The sequence below is a fragment of the Lutjanus erythropterus genome, chromosome 14 (assembly GCF_056507025.1).
Source record: "Lutjanus erythropterus isolate fLutEry1 chromosome 14, fLutEry1.hap2, whole genome shotgun sequence".
NCBI classification, from domain to species: domain Eukaryota; kingdom Metazoa; phylum Chordata; class Actinopteri; order Lutjaniformes; family Lutjanidae; genus Lutjanus; species Lutjanus erythropterus.
In genome coordinates this window covers 34,209,143-34,229,350 of record NC_139330.1, presented here as the reverse complement: position 1 = coordinate 34,229,350, position 20,208 = coordinate 34,209,143, and the positions used below count along the sequence as shown (strand labels likewise).

At 38.6% G+C, this 20,208-nt stretch overlaps 1 protein-coding gene across 1 annotated transcript; it reads right to left on the bottom strand.

The window, feature by feature from the left end:
• Positions 1-891: 891 nt before the first annotated feature.
• Positions 892-18,596, bottom strand: pcca (propionyl-CoA carboxylase subunit alpha). The gene is made up of 23 exons (XM_084736217.1): positions 18,476-18,596; positions 16,233-16,310; positions 15,947-15,994; positions 15,723-15,791; positions 15,062-15,175; positions 14,677-14,730; positions 12,300-12,431; positions 10,816-10,852; positions 10,196-10,274; positions 9,643-9,745; positions 9,092-9,186; positions 8,539-8,689; positions 8,053-8,196; positions 6,834-6,908; positions 6,192-6,260; positions 5,988-6,063; positions 5,677-5,890; positions 5,451-5,553; positions 4,893-4,991; positions 4,706-4,759; positions 3,588-3,728; positions 3,297-3,374; positions 892-1,660 (listed from the first exon to the last, which is right to left on the bottom strand). The coding sequence occupies exons 1-23, from the start codon at positions 18,527-18,529 to the stop codon at positions 1,592-1,594; spliced, it is 2,136 nt and encodes a 711-aa protein (XP_084592343.1). The 5' UTR covers positions 18,530-18,596; the 3' UTR covers positions 892-1,591.
• Between the last annotated feature and the right edge of the window lie 1,612 nt (positions 18,597-20,208).

The following is a 20,208-nucleotide window of genomic DNA, read 5'->3' as shown; positions in this document are numbered from 1 at the left end:
CTTTAACAGTAACAATGATTATCAGAGCAATACTTTACGCTTAAGGGATTTATGTATGAAATATGTCGTTTATAAAATCTTTTGATCTGCTTTATTATTTTTTTTATTATTATTTCTAAACTTGCTGTCAGAAAACAGCTTTGTCCCAGATGAGAATTCACAACTTCAAATATAAAAATGTGTTAAAAGCCTTTAAAATGTAGAACTAACAATATCTACTGATAACACAAACATGCTATTAAACTTATCTTTGTTTTAAAATAGATTCTTTATGAAAATGTTGGCCCTTTAATGGTGTGTTCCAGATTTCTTTCAGCTCCATCAGATTTTTACAAAAACATGATTTAATCAGGCATAAAAATGGTTAACTATACCCTAAGGACCCCTGTCTCACTTCCTGGTTTAGAAAAAGTCAGGAATACTGCTCAAACACTGGTAGACTTTCTATTTGTAGACAAATGCATTCAATAATATTTCAGGTGTGTCACAACCATAACATGTCGACTCTGTAGTCCTTCTAAATCAAAGATAAATAAGAATTATGGTTTAAAAATGTGTATTTTGATTAACATTAAGAGAACTAAGACACTTTAAGAAATAAAATGGCTGCTCATTATGACTGCTGTGAAATGAAAAAAATGGAACATTTTGTCGACTCTGTAAGACGTCAGGTTTTCCCTCTGATGGAGCTGATGTCCACATTTAATAAAAAAAAATATAATCACCAGGAGGTTGGTCTAAGTTTAGTCCCAGTTCTCCAGAGTGAATGTGGTCCACAGCCTGAAGACTATTTAAAACATTCATCCACATCCCACACTCTGTCAGTCACATCGGTTCATCTCTTCTTCTTTTAACAGTTATTTCTGATGTACCACACAGCAGCTGAGTCAGTTACTGTACATAGAAAAGAATGAGCGCTTTATTGGTTGTAATGTTGAGGGTTTTTTTTTACAGTGTCAGTTCAATAAAATTACAATATTTTTCCTATTTATCATGAGTGATATCAAGCTGTGACATAGTTTTAGTTTTCTCACATGAGGTTTTGAGATATCTGCCTCCACACCAATAAAACAGATGAATACAACTTTCTTTTTAGTGTTCAAATCATGAACCATAGATCCATGTCCTTCCACTGAATTTAAGTGCCAACATTTCCTGTGTGGATATCTCAAAAGCTTTTCACATAAACAAAAACTGTGTCAGGCCAGACAGCATAGGGGCAGAATGACAACATGATTTTTTTTGTGTGGGTGAACAAAAACTAGCAATCAGGTCTAGGAAAAAAAAACACAACAGAGTGGAAAGATGTGGTTTTCAGGAGCTGCATCCAACAAAACGTGGAGGAGTCATGTAACACGTGGAGAAGACACTAACACAGCTGATACAACTCAGCTCGGAGTCACCATCAGGGAAACTAAACTGCTACACTCTGCTGTGGCCCACTGTGGACACGGACCACTGGCATGATTAATCAAGCATCTGTTATTGTCCAGTCTGTCTGCCAGTGTGGACCGTCCTCTGTGGACACAGAGAGGATATAAGGCTCATCCCGGTGCTGATGATGTCACACATCCAAGGTCAAAGTTGGGTTTTATTCGAGCTCGACCAGCAGGTCTCCCTCTCCTACTGTCTCCCCTGGTTTACAGTGGACATTTTTAACCTGGAGGGCAGGGGGACACACACGAAAACACACACGTGAACACAAAAACTTTCGAGGACAACTGACCTTTTTGACCTGTAAACACAGGTGTAATCTAGAACACCAGTTCAAGTTCTGCTCCATTCAGCTCAAACAGTCTAAATAATTCAGAGTTTAGCAAAACTAAGTTTAAAATGAGTAAATCCAGATTTAAAACAATTAACTTTCAGCTGCTCTGTCTTTTTTGCGTGCTGCAATTTTAACAAAATGTCAGTTATTGCTAGCTGCTGAACATGTTCATAAAATGTCCCATAGTTTTTCCTAGCAAGCTAAAAAGTTCACAGAAGGTTACATTGTCTGATAGCGAGCTAAAAAGTTCAAATGTTACACTGTTTACTTGCTAGCTGCAAAGTTAACAAAATGTGACATTGTTTATTAGTTGGTCAGAAACAAAAGGCTACATATTAGCTAGCAAAAAAGTTAAAAGTTTGCATTGTTAGCTAGATAGCTAAAAAGTTAAAGCATTTCACTGTTCACAAACTAGATAAAAAGTTATATTGCTCTCTAGCTAAAAACTTAATAGTTTACATTGTTTGATGGCTAACCTACTCATGATGGCTCCACAGAGAAACTGTTTTTTCCTCATTTGAGACCTTGTTGGCTGAATTAATTGAGTAATATGGCCGAATGATAGAAGATTTTTAAAAACATAAAGCAGCACAGGGAGAGACTGGCAGCAACTGACAGCAGTGTTGCCAGATGGGAAATGTTAAAGCATCACACCGGAGGCTTAAAATGATCAGATTTTGAGGAAAAGTATTGTACACAAGTCATATTCCAAGAGAACAGATGTGTAATTTCAGATAACAGGATCTGCTGACGCTGCTTGTGCTGCAGGACCTGCTTCATTCTTTGAAGATGTGTGGTCACAAATATGACTACAAAAATATGAATGTAAAATATCTCATAAAGGAGGCATAGTGACAAAAAAAAACATCTTGGCAACTATCCAATTTGTCATCTTTCCTCTGCTTTACAGATGTGAGTTTTTATTTTCCTGTAGCAATTGTGCATCTTGTGGGAAGTAACATACAGGTTTCCCTGTACTAACAAGTGTCACAAAGTGATAAAATTATCTATATTATATTGTACATTGTACAAATGGCAAAATTAGTAGACAAGTACGATAATTATTGTACATTTGGAAACACGACTGACTGGATGGATCAACTGGAGTGAGAGAAAGAAGAGACACACTGTTTTGTCCCTGAACTTTCTTTGAGGAAGTTGATTATTTTGCCCAGTTCATCTCAGTAAGTCAGCCAAGAGTAAGCTGAAAGTTAATACTGGAACATACTTTAAACTGGAGTTTAAAGATTTGGTGCACAGAACTAAATTTAAATCTAGATTTAGAGTAAAAACTAAGGTTTAAAGAGGGCTTTAAATGTAATCTTTATTCATTTTAAGTTTTTAAAGTTTGGTGCAACATAATTTAAAGTTAAACTATGATTTAATGAGGTTGAAAAATTAATCATTGATCCTGAAACTAATTAGTTCAGTCCCAATTAGTGACGCATGCATTAAAATCTATGAAGTAGAAGCCTTTGTTACTGATGATAAGAACAGCAGCTCCACTGTCACTGTGTCATATTGTTACCTTTGCTTGCTTGACAGCAGTCAGACTGTTCTGCATCTTCATGGCTTCAATCACACAGATCTCCTGACCCTCTGCAACCTGCACACACAACCAGAGTGAGAGAACCATGGTGAGATGGTTAGGCTTAGAGGCATGACAGTCCAGCCTATAAATGCTCACAGCTCGTCTCTCAGGACAGGAAAAACAGGTGAGGGAGTACGAGAGGAGCTTTAAGAACTCTTATCAGGGAAGAACTGCCGCAGGATTTGTGTGTAGGTGTGTAGTAAAGCTCTACACATTGGCACATGTTACCGTGTCTCCAGGCTTGACGGACACAGCCACCACAGTGCCAGGCATCGGTGAGCGCAGGATGCTGCTGGTGTCTTCTGGAACTTTCTCTGGCATGTAGGAGTTCAGCTCCGCAGCCAACTTGGACAGAACGCGAATCTTAAACTAAACAAAGACAAACACACACTGTGAGAAACACAGGAAGGAGCCGTCATACTGCAGTATGATCAGGAGGATCTATATAATCAAGCAGAGTCACTACTTAAAGGGGAATGCCACCTATTTTACACAGCAGAGTGTAGGGAGAATATTACTGTCATTCTGCCCATATACAAAATTTAGTTCAAAGGCAAACTCACTTTTTTTCTTCAGTTCTAACAAAACAAGGTACACACAGAGATAGATAGTTTTTTTTAAGCTTCTTGGATTCTGATAATAGAATAAACCTGTCAAGTTAAAAATAAGAAAGGTCTTCAATTCATATATAAAAATAGCACTGTGGCTCACTTGGAGGATTGTTACATGTTAATTAAGGTTTATGGGGTTTTTTTACCTTCTCTATCCATCAATAAAATTTACAAAATGTTCCAAGCAAAGTACATAAATTTATCTCTTGTGCTCAAATCATTTTAAACATGTTAATTGGTCTTATGAGCCTGTATGGAGACAATATTTCCCACGACTTCTTAGTTGACATCTACAATAGCTTATTAGGTCCACTGTAAGTAAAACTAAATAAATAAGGATGGGGAGGTAATCATCAGAGAAATAAATAAGAATTTCAGAGATTAAAATCATACATTATTGAGGAAAAGAACTTGGATTTTCTCTGAAATCAAAGTGGTAAATTTACTAGAAAATGCTAAAGTTCACAAGAAAAAAAAACATGGATATTCTGAGATTATAAATTTAAATTTAAAACTAGAAACAGAAAAAAAATAATGCAGCACATTGACAATCTGATATCTGCTGTAAATAAAATAAAGAACTGGAAATTCGTAGTTAAAAGAAATAGCATTTATACTTTTCCTTGGTAGCTTCAATTTTAAAGTAACTTTACAAATCAGTTTAGAAATTCAGTCATTAACAGAATATAGCGTGTGTGTGATTCTGTGATTACAGTTTGGTCCACTGAACCTCACCGATGTGCCCAGGTACTGCAGGACGATCCTCCCTGAAGCATCTCTGGACAGACACTACAACAGAAATGATTATCGTACATGATACATGCAAAATATCATCTGCACAACATCTGTAGTCTAAAGAACTGAACTGTGTGTGTGTGTGTGTGTGTGTGTGTGTGTGTGTGTGTGTGTGTGTGTGCGTCACCTGTAGCGTCCTCTGTGCACCATTGATGGTGAGTGGCAGCAGAGTGGAGGCCAGGTTCCACTCTCCACTGACTTCCACCTTTCCTCCATCCACCTCCACCTACAGAGACAAACAGATGATTCTGTTGTGTCCTGATTGATACTCAAGACATGAACACATTAAACAGCACATAAAAATAAAGAGAAGGTGTGTCCAAACCTCTGACTGATACTGTCCACTGATCACAGCTTTAAAGATTCTTTTCTTATATTTACAGTGGAGCAGGTCAGGTTCAATAGAAATGTATTTATCATTTTTAACATACTCTTTCTATTTGAATGTTTCTTTGAATAACAGCGATGTATATGATGATGTAATATGATTTAACTGAAAATTTGACTGAATGAATCAAAGATGAATCATGAATGGGATCCTAAATAAACTACCAGAGGTCAGATCTCTGCTAGGCAACAGATTATGAAGCACTTACTGCAATGCCACCACAACTAGAGCCCAATACTGATCAATACAAGGAGACTGATACATTTAATGTGTTGGTGGCTGCATGTTAATACTCACAGTATAAACATTTCCTGATTTGGTGACCTCCAGAGAATGATGCCCCTCCCCCAGCTCTGCATACAGCTCCCAACGGCTACAGTCCACAGGGGTGGACGCCACCCTGTAACACACACACACACACACACACACACACACACACACACACACGGTGCATTTTTAAGTATTAGGGGTCAAACTAGCCCCTGTAGCCCTCTCACAACATCAAGCGTGCCGGTGTCCTCACCTCAGGTCGCCCAGGACCCTCTGTGAGCGCAGCTGAGCGGTGATGTAGAGCGCCGCCGCCGAGGCCAACAGCTCCCTGCGAGTGGCCACCTCCAGCTGGTGACCCTTGAAGCCTTCGGGGTAAACCTCCGGCAGGAAGTTGGTGCTGATGTCGCCGGAGATGAAGCGAGGGTGGGTGATGATTTCCCGCAGGAGGGGAATATTGTGGGTCACACCTGGACACAAGAAGATTCACTACTTCACTACAGGAAGAAAAAAGAAAAAGCTAATGTCCCTTTAAAAAGCGACTGTGCGTCTGAGCTGTTGGTGTACCTCTGATGACGTAGTTATCCAGAGCGTCCTCCATCCTGGCCAGGGCTTCAGCTCGTGTAGCTCCGTAAGTAACCAACTACAAATAAACACAGAAGATTACTACAGAACCACAAACCCTTGTGGCATTTTGTAATCAACTTTTTTGTTGTGACCATCTGCTCCTTCAAACAAGAAACACATTTACAGAACTATTACATCACTGACCTTAGAGATCATGGGATCGTAGTAGATACTGATGTCACTTCCCTCCTGGATGCCACTGTCTACACGGACCTGCACAGAGAATGTGTATGAGGAGAAAACCATGTTAAAAGGACAAATCTGTCATAGAATTACAGTAATAAATCATACAATGACTCTGATGTATGTAGAAGCAGGTAGTTCTAGGTTATCACCAGAAAAGATCCATATGGTGCATCCCTCATGACAAACTTCAGTATCTGACTGGGGACTGAATGCTCTTCTGTGATGCAGATCTAATTTCTTATGCAGACCGAGACTCCAGTCATTTCTGGGGACATTACACAGACTCCTCCACAGCTGCCCTGACAAAGTACGTGCTGTTGCTGCAGTATGCATACACACCTTGAACTTTGACCTGCTTGTTCATACTCCCATCACAAAAGATCATGGATCAGAATAAACAGAAATCATGCTGGCTTGCATACTGCAAAATACAGATGCAGTAGGACATCCTGGTATATTTGGTATTCTATGTTTTAGGACATACTAAATCTTTTTTGACACACTAAATACAGCTTTTTGTCCCCAATTGGTCAAGCTGTCCCTAATTAACTGGTCTTTAGTCTGAAATGTGTCCCTGAAGGCAGCCTGAGTCAGACTTACGTTGTTGAGGTTGAGTGGTTCTTGGTACTGAGACAGCCGTCCGATGGAGGGGAGACCAAAAGACTTGTATGGATCCTGACAGAACAAACAGCAGAGAAACAGGATGTTACATCAACACAGCTTTATATGTTTAAAAATGAAATACTGAAGTTGAAATACTTCATAGCAAACTACATCACAGTTGCCAACTCTCCTAATTTTCCTAATTTTCTTTGCCCTCTCCCGTTTTCATTCCAGGGTCACAATTCTGCCATATTTCTTCAGGTTTATGACAAAATTTTCACAACCTTTTTCCTTTTTTGTTATTGCAGCCTGTTTCCACCCAGACAGCAATACAGCTGCACCAAATGTTGTTTTGTGACCCACAAGAGAGCTGCTTAAATACATCCATGCTCATACTTCACCCTGCTCAGAGAAATGCAGAGTAAAAGAGGAAGAAATACTCAAACAAATTTCAGATGCCCTTGAAAGAAGATTCCTGTTTCATATGAAAAAGGTGCACATTTTTTTCTAAGAGCAGCCTAACTAACATACCCTCAGAAAATTACTATTTTTCAAATGTTTTCCTATGTTACTGTAATTAGATTTGAAAGTGGACTAGGTAAGGTTACATGCTGTTGTCCCAGTGTGCTTTCCAGCTAATACATGCTAATTATAGGCCATCTGTGGGCATCTGTGTGGAAAAAAAAAAAGTGTACTTGTTATTTTGTTATGTTCATTCTTTAAAAGTCACTAGCATGCAGATGCAACTCTGATTTTTCTTGCAGATGACTCCATAGCAATTTCCATGACAGAGTGCTACATAGCCTGCTGGATATGAAAAATCCTTTCAGCCTACCATGTTTAACAGCACAATATTAAAGATAAGTAACAATATTCATGTGATCTTATGGATTTAATTTTATGAAGACTTTCCACTAACGCTGCAGATGAACACAACAGCAGTCCTTTAAACATTTGAATCATATTAGTCCCTGTTTTTGAGGAAGGCTCGACTGGTTCTGGGCAGGCTGAGCTCTGCTGGTTATGTCTCATGCTGGCTTTGATTGTTGTGTTCAGTGCGTGAACGGATCAGCAGCAATTTCTGTGATCAGTCCACTGAAGCTGCTCTTCACAGCTAACACACTACTGTAATTTAACAGTCGTACATATTTGTAAAACTGTTTAAATACCATCAAACAGAACCGTACAATGATTTCTGTTACAAATACAGACAAACCTCAGCGTAGACGCGACTCTCGATGGCCCAGCCATTTATTGGGATATCCTCTTGTTTGTGCTGCAGCTGGTAACCCTTGGCAACCCTGATCATCTGCTCCACCAGGTCCAGGCCAGTAATGCACTCTGTGATTGGATGCTCCACCTGAACAGAGAAGATACAGATTTCTGTCTCAGTGTGAAACTCCACCCTCTTGGAATCATTACAACAAACCCAGCAGCTTGTTATTCTGATGACTGTTAGATGATGAGTAGGATTCATCTAAAGAGGAAATGTACTGAAGGCCTTTGTGTTGTGTTACAGCCATGGCATTTGTTGATCTTTATGTAGATTTCTTCTATCATACACATTAAAGTGTCTCGTGTGTCTGAACGTGTCTTTTTAAGTTAAAATAAAGGCCAAAGAAATCAGTAATCCACTAGAGACAAAAAAAAAAGCTGTCAGAACTGTGTCTGCACCTACATCCAGACACAGCTCAACACTGACCTGTAGTCGTGTGTTCATCTCCAGGAAGTAGAAGTTCTTCTTAGAATCGACCAGAAACTCCACCGTGCCGGCAGATGAGTACTGTACAGCCTTGGCGAGCTGCACCGCCTGCTCACCCATCGCCCGCCGTGTCACTGGGTCCAGGAACGTACTGCAAAGGACAAGTCACCTGAGACTCAAGTCTCACCTCAGTGGTGCAGATAGTGTCATAAACAAATTCCACAGATGGAGATTTAGCAGACCTACTTTTTAGATATGTCTGGAAAAAGTCACATATGTGAGAATTCAGAGCCCCCGTCTCTTTGGTGCTGCTTATTATAATATTACACTTTTTTCAAAACAAACCACATACTGAGGAATACCGGTGAGACATCCAAGAAGTCTGATCAAGTGTGTAGGTGTTTTTAAAAATTCTGCATGGTATTTTCTCTGTAGACACTGATACATGTTATCTGACAAGGCATTCAAAATACATTTTCATAAATCAGTTTTAATAACTCAGTCAGAAAGCAGAAAACAGATGAAATGAAATCCAGGCAAAGTAGACACTGACCTCGGAGCCTCTTCCACGACCTTCTGGTTCCTCCTCTGGATGGAGCACTCCCTCTCATTCAACCACAGAGCGTTACCATGTTTATCAGCCAGAACCTACAAGAGACACACACAACTCTCTGACTGTCTCTGGTGAATGACAATCGACTAATCAATGATGCATTATTGTCATTAAGTGTAATAATTAAAAGTATATTAATCACATTCTAGTCTACAGACGGTGAAGCATCAACAACTGCCAAATGCAACCAGCAGTTTTGAACCTTTTTGAAAGTAAGTGTTCTTATTTAGATGTGTGATAAGTTTTTAAACGTGCTGTAAGCGACAGTCAAAATCACTACAGGCTGCAGAACAGCACCAGCATCTCAGGCCAGAGTTTCACTCTGTCAATAAGGTTGGGGAAAAAACAAAAAGAAAACAGCATGTGAACACATACTGCTCACATAACTCAGATCAAACTGTCAGACTAGGCAGCGTTGATCAAATATGGATCAAGGCTGAGGTTTACACCTGGGGGAGATAATTAAATCTCTGTGCGGACGTGTGTTATACCTGGATCTCTATGTGTCTTGGGTTATCGATGTACTTCTCAATGAGCAGCCTGTCGTCTCCAAAGCTGGACGCTGCCTCCTGGGATGAGAACCGGAAACCATCCCTGTAACGGCGCACACAAAGGTTGCAGCAGTTATAAAGGCAGCAAATGGTCTTTCCAGAGGTCAGTGGATATAGTAACAATTTAAAGTAGAAACAGGATCTGGGGATAATAACAGTAGGAGTTGAAGTCTTGGCAGTAGCAGTAGACAAAGAAGCAGCAGTCCAGTTGTTGTGTTGGCAGCAGTGATGTGATTTCAAGCACTGCAATCTATTAAAGTCCAAAAATAACCCACAGGAGAAGTGAATATTTTTGTTTTTAGTCATAATGCTGCTATTTGCAGCAGGTTCTGCAACAGTCAATAATGTATAAGCAGTACACTGTTGAAGCAGAACTCCTCTACAATATTAATGCTGGCATACCTGATTGCTGTATATTATTTTCATAAAAAAAAAAAAAGATGTGAAAAAAGAGATGATAACTTTGTGCACATTAAGAGCGTGAAGATGATACCTTGTCTCCTCGTCATTCCAAGCAATCCTCATTCCTTTCCCTCCTCCTCCTGCAGACGCTTTGATCATCACCGGGTAGCCTGGCAACAACACAAAGATAAAGCAGCGCCACCATTGAAAAGGTGCGTTTGTGAAAGTGAATCTCTCACCACACAAACCTGACCAACCTTTGATGAAGAGAAGAATAAAGTCGCATTTTGAAACAGTGACAGCACTTGAGAACAGAGGAAGCTTAATGGATACCAAAACCTATTGACTGAGGTGAAAAGAGCTAAGGGACATGAAATTAAATTCTCCTCTGTTATGTTTTCAGGATGCATAAAAAACAAAGCAAACCCCTTTTTGTGGTAAGAAGTACATTTCCAAATCAATCTGCCACACAAGCTGTTGTAGAAATAATTAAAAAGCTAAACTGCCCTGAAATAAATGTCCTTTACAAGTACATGTAAACTTTTCACTGCAACTCTATATAAGGAGATAATGAATAAATGAGAAATCTTCATAACAATAATGAAATGGGAGATTATTTCTGCAGTAAAAGAACAATGGGATTCAGCTCTGTCTGTCACATATACTCACAAATACTGTAAAATCTCAGTGTGTTGACAAATGATGACTCACCGATCTCTTGTGCGATCTTCACAGCTTCCTCAGCAGTCTGACACACACAGAGGTTTATAGTTACCGATCATGAGCCAAAGCATCGCAGACAGCTGTAAAACTGTCTCTTCCACATTTTGAACTGACTTGTCACCACAATATCTTGTCTGGATGGTTTCTGATATGAAGGAGTTGCATTTCCTGACTAAACTGTCATTGTTTCATGTCGCTTGATTGGATCACTCAGGTTGTGGGTGAAGTAAAAGTCTTTTCTCTCGTCCATCTGAAGCATACCATTTAAAAACACTTCTGGTCAGTCAAAGTCAAGTCACTAAAAAGACCTCTGGTAAATGTTGACTCATCTTTTTGTGTCCAGGAGTTTGTTGTTGAGTGTAAAATGGTTTCATTCTTGCCCTTTATAGCCAATGAGTAAAAAAAAACAAACCCACGAGAACTTCTGTTCCCACCAACCAAAGGATAAGTAGATGTTTCCCCCCTCCAGCCATCAGGAGAGTCATGAGCCCATTCTGGCCTGTAAACCTATCAAAACTACTGTGTTCCTCCTACGATTTCTGTCCAGACTCTCAATTAAACATGATTAGTTTGTCTGGAGGCTGTTGGATCTCAGTGGTGAATGGAAATTTTCTTGTACCACAGTTTGTCTTTCTGTGAAAAAAATCAGGTAAAAATCAGGAGTGCAAAGGATTACAAAACTCAGTGTTTGGATCGTTAAAAAAAAAAAAAAAAAAAATGCACTCAACTTTGATTTCTCTGTGTCTGCAGTCATCATTTAAGTAATGTAATGGGACATATAATGGTAAAAATAATTGCTCAGTGTCCCGCCCACACCACTAACTGATTGGACACGCATCATGAGTAGCAGCCAATCAACACAAACATACAGTGTCACAGACAGGCAGACAGATCTGCACCAGTGAGCAGAGCAGACAGGAGCTGTGGGCAGAAGCAGACATTTCCGAAGACACAATAAACATCATAATCTTGATCATGATCTATTGCTATGACAACAAGTCTGCCCAGTTTCCAAGTCATACCACTGAAAATGCCCAAAGTCATGATCAGGATTTCACTCAACAGAGATGATGTCATGGTTTTTAAATCAGTTGCTCTTCCTTTTTTTTTTTCTGCTGCCACACATAGTTGCTGAAGAGTAAAACAAAGCGCACATCTGTCTCGTCTTTTCACTGCAACTCTGCATTGAGATTCAGGTAATTATTACACTAAGAAGTAACAGCAACAGTAAAACTGTGTTTCACACTATGATGGTTTCATTCAGTCCATGGAACACATACAGGTCAAACCATCGGGGGTGATCCGTATGACCCCAGACCAACAACAATGCCTTACACCCCCAGTAAAAATGTTGTGTGGATGAGTTGAATGACAAAACATAGTGTTGCATAATATAACTGGTTACAAAACTTAGAGCTGTGTGTGTGTGTGTGCGTGTGTGTGCGTGTGTGTGTGTGCGTGCGCACTCATACCTTGACGACTCCATCAAACCCTGGGATGGTGTTGACCTTCGCAGCCTTAGCGATCAGCTTGCTCTCAATTTTATCCCCCATCGCCTGGATAGCGTGAGTGTCTGGACCAATGAACATCACGCCCTCTGCCGCCTAGCAACAAAACAACACCACCATGTGATTTAAAAGGTAAAGGTCAACTTTATTAACCATGCACAGTACAGTTATATAGTCAGATTCAGTCTCTGCATTTAGGCTAGCTCCACTAGCCTCACAATCCACACTGTGTTTAGTATTTCTATCATCCACCTTTATAAAAGGATGAAATGTAATACTAGGCTTTACTGTCCTACTGTTGTAAATGTCAGTAAATTTTGAGCCAGGTCTTTTGAAGCAGAGATCCTGAATCTTTTTCCTCAGGGAACCTCTATCACGTAGTAAACTGACAACCCTGAACTGTAATGTCTGGATATTTCATATCATATTCACTGCAAACCAATAACAGTTCATAAACAGTACAAGTAACAAAAATAGTGAACACAGTAACTGCAGGAAGTTTGGGTTAAAACGAGTGACTTGGATGAATTTTGACTAAATCATTTCCTGTTAATATTGCATCAGATGAGTCTTCCTGATATCCTTAGGGACATTTTATACAATCAACAGTCTGTATAATATATTTTTTACAATCATACAAACTGAATTGGCTTCTTGTTTTAACTAGTCATTTTTGTCTTCTTCCTGACACTTGGCCATTCTTCTATTATCTCTTTAGTTGTTTTAACTGCATACTTTTCCAGTGCAGGATGAGACTGTTCCTCAGCTTATGCTTAGGTTTTCAGTGCACCCTTGTACTGTGAAGTCCACCTCCAGTCATGTTTTAAACAATATAAAATGCTCTGCAAGAAGCAATTAATTGTGTCCGATATGTTTTTTTCCTAAATAAGTTCAAATACATTGTTAAAATGGCTTACATATAGCTCTACACCTTGCTTTCATTTAGTATTCAGTGATTTATGAATATGCAAACAGTCCCCACACCCTCCACACAAACTTAATAAGATAAGTTTTCTTACACTCCTTAAAATCAAGAGCCCCTTGCAATCCCCGGGACAGCTTTAGCAACCCCTAGTGTGGGACAGGATCCCTGGGTTGGGAACCAATGATAAGATTTTGGCACTTATTTGCTTTATTTCAGAGAATGAGATGAAAAGATTAATGTTAATCTAATTGACGTCAGGAATACTGAACTATTCCTTTAAACAAGGATGCATTAACTTGTATTTTAGCATTTAATGGTTGAGAGTTGAGACTGTGATGTCACTCATTCTGATCCCAAGGTCAAGAATAAACTTTCATACTCAACCGCTCCTTTATCTTTGTCAGAATAAACAAATGCTGGTCACACAGCCATTATTAGCCACGGTTAGCACGACTGCTTCAGCAAATACATTTCATGCATTCAAACTACAGAACAGTTGTTATCACTCAGAAAGCTCCTGTTTACACAGTCGATGACAGAGTCACCTTGGATGTGTTTCACAGCAGAACGGGTGAGCTGTGTCACACCTAGAAAATCTCTCCACAAATACACAATTACTCCAAACCCAGAGTCAAAGAAGAGAACAAAAGGACAAAGATCATGACAGGCCATACAGGTTTTGCAGTATTCAGTATTTTCATTCTCATTTAACATTCACTGATTAATCAGTAAATTGATTACTGAGGATAATAAGAGTAAAATAAATTGGCAACAAATGCATTTTTTAATTAAAAAAATAATCTACACATTATAGGGTTCTTCTACCTTTGTCCAAGACAAATTCAAGCACTTTTCAAGCATTTTCAAGCTTTTCCAGCACCTTACAGCTAGAGTAAATTAGGCCTACATATTTTAAATTGGCCTACACATTTATATACATAATGTATAGATGCTTATTTCACTTCTTAATCACATTAAATCAAATGTTATCGTGCTATAAACAACCAAAATTATGTTTTATGATAGAATTCTACAGGAAAACACAAGAAAGTTTCATGTTTCTAAGTCTGTCGTCTTCATTTTGTGCAAAAGCTAAAAGCAATTAGGTTCTACAACTTATTTTCTTTCGTTATCTAAAAGTAGACTGTTTAGTAAGATAGAGATTTATTAATTAGTTACAATTTCAAGTAGTTTATCCAAAATACAAGCAATTTTCAAAACTTGAAAACATCACATTAAAATTCAAGCATTTTAAAGGATTTCCAGCACCTTAAGAATTTTGACATTAGCATTTGTTTGTCATTAATTAATTTTGAAGTCATGGTAGTGAAGTGTGTCTGTGTGTGTGTGTGTGTGTGTGTGTGTGTGTGTGTGTGTGTGTGTGTGTGTGTGTGTGTGTGTGTGTGTATCACTCACCAGTCGCTTTGCAAACTCTTTGTTTTCAGAGAGAAACCCATAACCAGGATGAACCTTTACAGAGAAAAAAGGGAACCTTCATTTGACTTGTTTCAAAGGCTTCACACACAAAGCTAAAGCTCTGAGATGATAAGACAATTGGCTGTATAGTACAAATTAAAGGTAGAGAAATACTGGGCACTAACAACATCTACACACACTGATGGATGACTGTATTACTGACTGTACAGTCAGTGAACCAGGTGACACAGCACTGTATGAAGGTGCAGCCATGTGATTCACTGTTTAGAGGAGCTACTGAGTGTGTTACCTTGATATAGTGTCATGCATCACGCCATCACATAATGTAAAGTCACATAATGTAATGAGACATATAAATACTTACAGCTTGCGCTCCAGTCAGTCTGATGGCATCCATGATGGCGTCCATGTTCAGGTAGCTCTTACTGGTGGGGGCGGGGCCAACACACACGGCTTCATCTGCCATCTTTACATGAACCTACATACACAAGTTGAATCCAGATGTTATCTCAAAAACAGAAAGTGACACAAACACTTCTTTAAGACATACTGACAACAGTGATATGACATATCTGGTTTAAACAGAGAGTCTGGGAGATGTACCATAAAGATGCATTTAATTTGAATTCAAGCAACTAGTGGTGTAACAATATCCAGTTGATGCAGTTGTGTTACTGTGACATCATTTAAAGGTTGGACTTTAAGGAGAAAAATGTAACACTGACAGCAGGTATTCACAAAGAGTTCTGTGGTCCAAATTCAAAATATTGGAGAGTGCAACAACTTCTGGCAGCGAGTGTCGTATATAGAACCTTTAAGCTGCGACAGCATGGAGGCACTAAGGAAGTTTAGAGAAATTGTTTAGTAGTTTTCACTACACAAACAAACCCAGACTAGATCTGGAGTGCCACTGGTATTTTTCCTGGGAAAAAGGAGTAGATGTTGGCAGGAATTCCCTGGGAAAAACAGGGATCTAAATCTCAACCCTAATTTGAAACACTGGATGAACACAGAGGGCAACTTACAGCACTGGAGTCCACATCACTGTGCACAGCCACAGACTTGATGCCCATTTTCTTACAAGTCTTGATCACCTGATGGGAAAACACACAGCATTAATACTGATCAAATACAACAATGTGAATTAGCATGAGTTTGTGATAACTTTACAAGCTCCTCCATCTGAGTGGTGAGAGGTTATGTTGTGTTCATTTCAGTACATATGTCTGTTTGTGTCAGCCAGTCTTACTCTGCAAGCAATCTCTCCTCTGTTGGCGATGAGGATCTTATCAAAGGTCTGTGAAGGAAAGAGACAGATTTGATCTGTTTATCATTGACACAAGGACTTCCTTTACTCCACCTACTGTGTTTGTCAATGAGACGACTACTGTAGGAACACAAACACTTTCTTTATCCCTAACTGCAAAGCACAAATTAAAAAAAAATGCTTCAGTAACTCAATTCAGACATTTTCCTCTTTGTCATTGACTGATTGTAAATACATCACAGTCAAACAGAAGAGGGCTGTGTATTACCTTTTCATCTGGATTGTACTTGGTGGAGTAATAAGCGTAGTTGTGCACTGCACAGCATCTGGATATGGATGAGGCATACTGCAAAAAAACACAATCAGATACACTATACCAGGTTTCATTTTATTTCATTCATTATTAGGCTAGACAATGTAAACAAACTGCAACAAACAATTATTTCATTATCAACTAATCCGTCAATTATTTTTGTGATTACTCAATTACTTGTTTGGTCTAAAAATGTCAGAGACAACCCAACCAAAAAATACTGAGTTCACTGTCACACATGTATAAAGAAACCAGACATTTAAGAAGCTGACTTTTTTCCTTTAAAAATTAATTCAAACCGATTAAGTGATTATAACAATAGTGGCCGATTAATTTAATAGTTGGTTAATCGATGCAGCTCTAATACAATGAGGGTTGTTGTACAGTGCAGCTGAGTGGTGAAGGAAGAACACATGGAGGCCAGAGTCATCGTCACCTGGTGTAGGTTTGATTTTAGTTTTACATAACATCAAAATCAGTACAGGTTGGTTTATGTGGGTATTTCATTAATAGTGTGAGTGATGGCAGTAAATAGACTCAGATTATTTGAAATATACCTATTTCAGAATTAACAATAAAGTTGACTTTGACTTTTGTTAGCACGTTAGCATGCTACACTCACATGTGCTTACAATGCTAACATAACTCAGCCACACAACCAGGACTGCTGATCTACTGTGGCTCTATTGAGGATGGAATAAACAATAGAAGCAGAATGTATCAGTGCATCCTACTCTACTCTGTTAGGGGACAGGTTAGCACTGTGACAGGTGTAGTATATGTGGCAAAGACAAAGCATGCTCATTTTCTATCCTGGGGTATTTATTTTTGGCTAAAAATATAAATATTTTCAAAGGATGTCAGATTTATCTCTTCTTGCTCTCATGTTGATACAGTAATGTATTATGTTGTAAATTAGAGCATCCCTTAGAGACTGTTAATCTTCAGCTGGGCTCATAAACTCCCACCCTTCAAGAAGTAAACTGAACACACCCACATCAAGGCAGTGGTAAACAGTGGTAAACACTACACTTGGTAATCTGAAGAATGGGAAATTTATGGGTCAAGCTGGAGTTTTTAATGTGTGAAAACAGTGAGTCAAAATGAGTCTCAAAGTGAAAGACCAGGCTCTTGAATAAACACAGGATAATCAATCCTAAGTGAGTGTAAACCTGTTTTTTTTTGTGATATTTTGGGTCCCACAGATCATTTTGAGTCATGGGGCCCTCTATAGGCCTTTTCCACCAACATGGAACCAGCCTCGCTCCAGCTAATTTTAGAGCTGAGCGAGTCAAACAAGAAAATTTTTAGTTTGACGTGACCATTAATATTTCTTTGCAAAAAGTCAATTATATGACCAAAAGGACACAAAAAAATGGGGAGACACAAAAAGAAAACAGAGACACAAAAGCATAGACACAAAACAACTTCAGAGACACATAAATGCAACAAATAGAGACATAGTACAGGAACACTGTGTCTCTTTTAATCTGAGTGTGCGCCTATGTGGGGGGGTGGGGGGCCTTTTCCATGTCTGTGCCCTGAGGGCTCAGTGGCTCATAATTCGTCCATGCTTATCCAGCGATTTCATGCTAAGGTAAGTATAATGCAGCTACAATCATTTAAATGAATTAAATTAAATTAATATGTGAATAAAAACTTGACAAACAACAGTCCTCAGTTTATAATGACTCTCAGCTGGAAAAACGCACATGCTGTTCCAGACAGAGTCAACAAAAGATGGAGTCCGAGGGGAAAAAAACTTTCAGGTTGTTGTTGCTCATTAAAATTACATTTCACATTTTATAGTGACTTTTTGGGCGTTAAAATAAATGTGAAACGAAATAAAATATATGTTTTAACACCCGTTTGGAGCACAACCTGAAGCAATGTCAAAGTTACACTTAAGAGAAACACCGTGCACCACAGACGTTATTACGTGTCAAACTTTTGCCAACAAGCTTTTACACAGTTTTATTGACTGGTTACTGTCTGTCATCATCTAATATAATAAAACTCCGTGTATGTGTGTTATCTTTGTGTCTGTCGGTCAAGAACGTTCAGTCCTCTCGTCATTAGCAGGTTATGAGCTATGCTAACAAGCTGTCATATGAGTCGCGAGCTGTTAGCAAACATACAGGTGTCAGTTTGATGAACGAGCTCGCGCTGTGCAGTGTCAGTGTGGTCACTGAGCTCACCTTTACAGTAAACAGCAGTCTGCTCAGTGATGGAGAGAGCCTGTGCGCCGCCATGTTGCCCAACTGTGACCGTCAAGCACGACGCTGACGTCACGACGTCAGCGGTTTAAGGAGACCTGAGTGGTGGAGAGAGAGAGGCGTCAACTCACCTTTTTTCATCTCAACTTTATCGAGGAAAAAAAAAAAAAACTCCTATAACTGCCTATGAATTATACTAGAAAAAATATAGAAACAGTTTTTGACAAATTACAAAACAATTTTTTTGGAAGAGGACATGTCAATTAAAACTCAAATATCAATTTATGTAAAAAATTTTAATTAATTAATGCCTACAATTATTTTAATATTAATATATAATAATTAATATTATTTGGTGCATTTAATGGCATAATTCTTTATTTATTCAGTCATTTCTTTCTTTCTTTCTTTCTTTTTTATTTTAGCAGTTACAGTCCTGCACACTTAAGGGATTAAAGTCATGCTAAATGAAAAATCTGATTATAACTTTTTATCTCTTCTCTCTGTCTTAAAACAACACACATTACCATATGTACATTGCTGTTTTTGTTACTGCATTTGTTACTTCTGTCCATACTAGACTTAAAATGATCATGTCTTCATGCAGTCCCACTGTAAATGACAAAGGACAAAATCTGTATTGTCTGTACAAAAATGCACTTGAAATTTCAGATGAAATTCATGGTTTAGACAAATCAAGTTCGGTCTTTTAAATGGGGAATTCTCTCCTTTTGTTCCTCTACAACATCTCTTTGCTCAGCTGCACTGCATGGACATCAACAGAGAATTTACTTTAAAGTCTGTAACTTTGTAAAATGCAAAGTTTTATTTCAGGTAATGTGGTTTCACAACCGGTTATGTGTAGCTTTCACTTTTAGTGGAAATCAATTTTTAGGAAGTCTAAAAAGACTTTTTAAAGTTTCATTAGACTTTTTATATTTGACCATATTTTTATGTATTTGACCTTGCTCCTGTCTAGTCTTGTGGTTTAAAGAAAATCATCACAGATGACGTATTTGATTAATAAAATACAGTAAAGGCTTCTCTATCTACAAACCTCAATTCCAAACAACTTGGAATGATGTGTAAAAAGTAAATAAAAACTGAATGATTAACTTTTCCTGATTAACAATTGTTTGTTGTAAATATACACTCATTCTGAATTTGATCCTTGCAACATGTTTCAAAAAAGTTGGTCAGGAGCCTGTTTACCACTGTGATACATCAACTTTTCTTTTAACATCACTCAGTCAGTGTTTGGGAACTGAGGACACTTATTGTTGAAGTTTTGAAAGTCTTTTACTATGAAGTCACGCTGTTGGAACATGTGGACAATGTGTAAGCAGGGACGTCTCTGAAAAAGATGTCTGGATGGCAGCATATGTTGCTCTAAAACCTGTATGTAACTTTCAGCATGACTGGGACCTTCACAGATATGACAGTTACCCATGATGCTATTAGCACATACTGTCATACCATCACAGCTGCTGTCTTTTGAAGTTAGTGCTGGTAACAATTTGGATGGTCTTTTTCCTCTTTAGCCTGCAGGACACAATGTCCATGATTTGTGAAAACAATCTGAAATGTGGACTCATCAGACCACAGCAGACTTTTCCACTTTGCGTCAGTCCATCTCAGATGAGCTCAGGTCCAGAGAAGTCTGCAGTGTTTCTGGATGTTGTTTATATGTCTTTCTCTTTACATGGTAGAGTCTT